This window comes from Myotis brandtii, unplaced genomic scaffold (assembly GCF_000412655.1).
Source record: "Myotis brandtii unplaced genomic scaffold, ASM41265v1 scaffold634, whole genome shotgun sequence".
NCBI classification, from domain to species: domain Eukaryota; kingdom Metazoa; phylum Chordata; class Mammalia; order Chiroptera; family Vespertilionidae; genus Myotis; species Myotis brandtii.
In genome coordinates, this window is record NW_005370427.1 from 1,693,539 (window position 1) to 1,699,228 (window position 5,690).

At 55.7% G+C, this 5,690-nt stretch overlaps 1 protein-coding gene across 13 annotated transcripts in view; it reads right to left on the reverse strand.

Annotated features, from left to right (window-relative positions):
- Positions 1-5,690, reverse strand: part of WWP1 (WW domain containing E3 ubiquitin protein ligase 1) — a 76,800-nt gene that overhangs the window by 18,760 nt on the left and 52,350 nt on the right. For all 13 annotated transcript variants that reach the window (XM_014528443.1, XM_014528449.1, XM_014528446.1 and 10 more), the window contains 3 exons: positions 4,644-4,971; positions 2,338-2,433; positions 984-1,158 (listed from right to left, as the gene is read on the reverse strand). In XM_014528443.1, coding sequence (XP_014383929.1) covers positions 984-1,158; positions 2,338-2,433; positions 4,644-4,971 — 599 coding nt within the window. The remainder of the gene's footprint in view (positions 1-983; positions 1,159-2,337; positions 2,434-4,643; positions 4,972-5,690) is intronic.

Below are 5,690 nucleotides of genomic sequence, written 5' to 3' on the forward strand. Positions count from 1 at the left end.
AGCAGGGACTCCATGGGGAGGAGAAGCCAGGGGTGAGGAGCAGGACTTGATGGGGAGAAGCCAGGGGTGAGGAGCAGGACTTGATGGGGAGAAGCCAGGGGTGAGGAGCAGGACTTGATGGGGAGAAGCCAGGGGTGAGGAGCAGGACTTGATGGGGAGAAGCCAGGGGTGAGGAGCAGGACTTGATGGGGAGAAGCCAGGGGTGAGGAGCAGGACTTGATGGGGAGAAGCCAGGGGTGAGGAGCAGGACTTGATGGGGAGAAGCCAGGGGTGAGGAGCAGGACTTGATGGGGAGAAGCCAGGGGTGAGGAGCAGGGACTCCATGGGGAGGAGAAGCCAGGGGTGAGGAGCAGGGACTCCATGGGGAGGAGAAGCCAGGGGTGAGGAGCAGGACTTGATGGGGAGAAGCCAGGGGTGAGGAGCAGGACTTGATTATGGGGGGAGCCAGGGGTGAGGAGCAGGGACTCCATGGGGAGGAGAAGCCAGGGGTGAGGAGCAGGGACTCCATAAGTAATAAATAAATCACCAAATTCTCAGGTGCATTAGGGTTTGGGGACAAAAGTGTCCCCAACCCCAGGAAAATCTATCCGAGGGGCCAAAGAGAGCCACGGCTACTGCAGAACCGGGCAAGGGGCCAGAGGACTCGCGTGGGCGAGGCTGGCCTTCAGTGAAACCAGGGGCTCCGGGCTTTTACTTAAAGCCAAACGATCATAGGAAAGGCCGAAGGCTGGGAATGTATAAAGACAGTATTTTAGGAAGAAACTGCATTTATGAAGCTACCATTTAATAAGGACAAATGCTGAGCCTGTAAGTTATGTTAGTAAGCTAGAATTTTTTTAAAAATGGCTCAAAGTGGTTATATGTAGCAGAAACACTAGGTCAAAGGTCGAATCCTAAGTGCCCTCTAACTGGGCAAATCAGAACATGGTGGGAGGGAAGGCAGTAGAATGGAAGGAGGGCGGGCGGCGGCCGGGGCTGCTCACCGAGTAGAGGTAGCGCTGGTTGAACTGCTGCAGGGCGCCTTGCAGCTGGCTGCGCTGAGACTGCCACTGCTCAAAGTCCCGCACGGACTCCAGGGTCGGCCGCTGCCACGTGGTGGTCCTGGTGTTGTGGTCCACGTAGTAGACCCGGCCCCGGTCATCCACTCTTCTCTCCCAGCTACCACCAGGACAGCAACAATAAAAACAGACAGAGCTCTCAGCAGAAGGCACTGGGAAGCAGTCATTTTACTTCAAGCAAATGATTGAAAGGTCAAGTCCAAGCCATGATAAAATAACTTTAGCACTGTGAGTTATATTCCTCAGAAAAACTATTCACACGGAACTTGCTGTTTATTTTGGATAAATACCTCCGTGATTTCTAAGCACGGCCTCAAAAAGGGGCCACGGATGGAACTGTCCCGGGATCCAGGCCCTTTTCTGGGAAGCGCTTACCTCCCGAGTGCTGACTGTGCACCTGCAACTGCCCACAGCCACTGCCACATCAGGGCGTGGATGCCAGGCTTCTGAGGGCGCTCTGCCTGCCAACCTGCGCTGCAGGCAGTCACGCCACCCACCTGCCAAGTTCTCAGGTGCAGCTCAGCACGAACCCGTCCCGATACCAGCCTCAGTGCCCGACACCCCGATACTCCTTCCGGGGACCCACATGGAGCCACGTGCACTCCCTCCTGGCCCCTCAGAAGAGAATGCCCTTCCCCATCTGCACACCTGGACACACCCGTCCCCAGGTCACCTGCAACCCGCTGTGGGCATTAATTACAGGACGATCTCGAATCCTCGCAGCAACCAGTCTCACACAAAGAGCATGCCTGGCCGTGAGCTTTCGGGACCTGGGATGCGCTTTGTACTGGTGGCCAGAGCTCCCAGTGGCAAGGATGAGGAGAAGTGCAGGTTGCAGGCCGACTGTGGACACTGAATAGTACCCGAGCTGGCTAGTGGGCAGCGTGCTCATGAGATGAAGACACAAAACCAAGGACGGGGGTGTGTGTGAATGGCCTTTGGGGATGGGGCGACCGAAACATCTATGATGCCCACCCCACGTGATGCAGGCCACTGTGACCACCTCTGGGCCATCACTGGGAGCCACGCCTCGACCTGCCAGTAAACCCCATGAGTAACGGAGTTCAGATCACTATCTACGAGAACATTCCTTAAACAGTTAGACAGGGACTGACATCGGACCCTCAGTAACTCAGGACAGTGTTTGACAATCTCGTAGGAAGCCCTTTAAGCCAATGAGAGGAAACCATTTGCAGAATGAGAGTCAAGTTCTGTCGCAGGAAGAAAACGTGAAGGCAGGTGTGTGAGAGGCACCTGGAGATGGTAAGCTGCACCTTACCCTGGGGGTAAAGGCTGTGGCCTCTCCCACGTGGTCGTGCGAGTGTTATGATCCACGTAATAGGTTCTCCCGTGAGGGTCTTTCCTCTGTTCCCACCTTTAAAAAACACAAAAGTATAAGTAAAAGACAACAAATGAGACAATCTGAGACATGACTCCCCGTTATAACCAAGGAATTACAGGTTTCCCTTTAAAAGTCTAAATATATATCATATTGTTATTTCTTTTCTCAGTTACTAGTGCCTTTCTTAAGTTTTTCCTTTCTCATAAACCTGTAAGTATAGTCAGCAGAAGACAGAATATGTAATGTTTTTATTTTTATTATTTTTTAAGTATATATTTTTAATTGATTTCAGAGAGGAAGGGAGAGGGAGAGAGAGAGAGAAACATCAATGATGAGAGAGAATAATTGATTGGCTGCCTCCTGCACAGTCCCTACTGGGGATCGACCCCCCAACCCAGGCATGTGCCCTTGACCAGAATCGAACCTGGGACCCTTCAGTCCGCAGGCCGATGCTCTATCCACTGAGCCAAACCAGCTAGGGCAGAATATGTATGTTTTTAAAAAGACACTGATTGACAGAGTTCCAAATCATCAGAGGAGACATTTAATCAAGGGCAGAGGAACTTTCAGCCTAATAGCAAGCCCGAGGCACAAATGTCAGGGAAGTGACATCCAGTTTTGCCTGCAATTCCAAAACCACGCATCTGAAAGCTGCCAGCAGGTGCCGCCTGCAGAAGCCAGGACCCCTGCTCCCTGCAGGCCTCCCTCCCTGGGCACCAGGGTCACCTCTGTGCACAGCTGTCCCGCTCTGGCCTGCAGACACCCCACTGTGTCTTCCCTGTTCCACTCAAGACTCTACTCTCCATCGCACGCTCTCCTCTGTGCTCCCTGCTTCTTCCTCTCGTCTTTCCGTAATGGTATATAAGACACATTTTAAACATACAAAATAAAGACCTGGCATTCCTGAGTTTAACAAGCTTGTTTTCAATCTGAAAGAACAGAAAGTAGTTTTCTTTGTCTAAAACACAAGGATCCAGTTAAATTTGGTTTCTTTTTGATTAGGGAGGCCTTGCTGATTTCCCCATGCAAGGCCCACACTTACTGAAGCTGCTCCCTGACGAGTGCACAGACACACACACGTGCACACACACACACTCTAACACTCGCCCTCCTCCCAGCCGCCGCACACACAGGCGGGCAGGGCCCTTCCTTACATGACTCTGGAGACCCTCCTGGCAGCTGAGCCAGGAGAGGCCTGCCTCCCGCCCCTCCTCGTCCTCAGTAACTGTGGGGACTCGTCCACCTGATTTTGGAGAACATGGTCCTGGGGTTGCCAAGGAAGGACATGGCAGAAACTCGGTGAGCCCAGGGGTCGCCTCCGCGGGGCGCTGGACAGACCTCGGGGCTGCCTCCGCGGGGCGCTGGACAGAACTCAGGGGTCGCCTCCAGGGGGCGCTGGACAGAACTCGGGGTCGCCTCCGCGGGGCGCTGGACAGAACTCGAGGTCGCCTCCGCGGGGCGCTGGACAGAACTCAGGGGTCGCCTCCAGGGGGCGCTGGACAGAACTCGGGGTCGCCTCCGCGGGGCGCTGGACAGAACTCGAGGTGCAGCCCAGGCCCTGCAGCAGTGGGGGCACCGGCCGCCGCCTCTAGCTTTGTGTGTGGCCTCTGAGCGGCCAATGCCACTCGGAGCTGCTGACACCTGCTTGCCCCTTTCTAATCTAACCCCTGGAAACGTTTGGGGTTTTTTCTTCAGCCCCAAATGCACTCAGATTCTCACAAAAGCAAAGGCAGGACCTGTTCGTGTTAGTGTCTCAGAGCCAGCAGCCCTGTGAGCAGCTGTAGGACACGGGAGGGAGACACAGGTAGAGGCGGACTCTTCCCTGCACAGTTGTGACTGCGGGAAAAGTAGGGATCAAAAACCATGGAGCAGCCGCGAGAACCGGGTCTGGAGCTGACCACCATCAGTGCTGGGGGACCCCCCAACTCAGGATTCAGAGGAAAGGCTGCTTGTTCTCGAGCTGGGGTGCAGGGGCGGACCTCAGAGGGTGCGCAGACGAGGCCACGCTCGGTAGCCACGGTCAAGCTCAGGAAAAGGGAACTCCACACAGGGGTCAGGAGGGCCTGCCAGGCCTCTGCCCTCTGTCCGCGCTTCAGGGAGGGGACTGTGTGCTCTGACCCACCAGGCACTGGCTTTGCACCAATGAACAGCCTGAATCACACCTGCAGAGCCCTCACTGGGAAGTCCGACACTTGTCAGCATCAGAGGCCATCACATGGGGGAGGGGAGGGGAGGGGACGTACCCCGAGGGCAGGCTTTCTGGGCTGGCGTTCCTCCCAGGCTCCATACTCCCACCTGGCTGCCGCAACTTGGCTGCTTCCAAGGCCGAGCTGCTTCCAGAGGCAGAGGCTGCAGCGTCCAGGTCGCAGGTCCCGGCTCCGAGTGCCGCGCCATCAGGGGGGACGCAGCCATTGCGCTCTGAGGGCGCCGGCGCTTCTGGGCCCGGGGCCTGCTCACCAGTGGATCCAGGGCAAGTTGAGGCCCAGGCACCATCCTCAGGGACCCCCGCCTGCCCGGGGGCAGGAGCGTCCTCTTGCGGTGCCCTTGCCGGTGAGGACGACTCTCCATTAGCTGCAAAGGCAACGAACAGGCCATGTGACTCGGATGACAAGGCAGAGCCCAGCGCACACAGTGGGGCCTCAGGGACTGACGAAAATAAAACAGGACAGACTCCATCTTCTGTTGCTCACATTTTAGAGATAAACATGTGAACAATAAAAAATTTAAGAAAAAAAGTACTTATATACAAAAAACCTTAAGGAAAGAGAAACCAACGTTAGGATAATAAATATTTTTCCTCCAAATGATCAATTCTGAAAGTCTGCCTGGGCATCAACTTTAGGGTGACCCTCTGTTGCAGGTGCCGGGGAGGGCGCACAGGGCTCGGCGCCCCCCCCCACCACCAGTTCCGGAGACCCAGCCCAGCACTGGGTCCATTTCAACCACAGGCACTGGAAAAGGGAGTCTAAGAAAAACTGCAGAGAACAGACTGCTGAACAAAACGATGAGAAGATCACACACCACAGCTCTGACACAGGAGGGCCAAACAAGACCGGGTGCCAGGCAGGCCTGCAGACAGGAGAAGTGGGGTGAGCAGGCTCCCCAGCGGTCAGACCTAAGTGCACATCGCAGGTCAGTGCGTCCTGCGCCAGGTGTGGGAGGGAATGGCTTTGGGGAAGACACAGGCAGCATAGGACAAGGAACAACCCTCACAGGCAGTGTTTCGACAGTGTCCGAGAGGATGGAGACAGGATATGCCCAGAGACACCCCTGCTCCCCCCGCCCCCCCC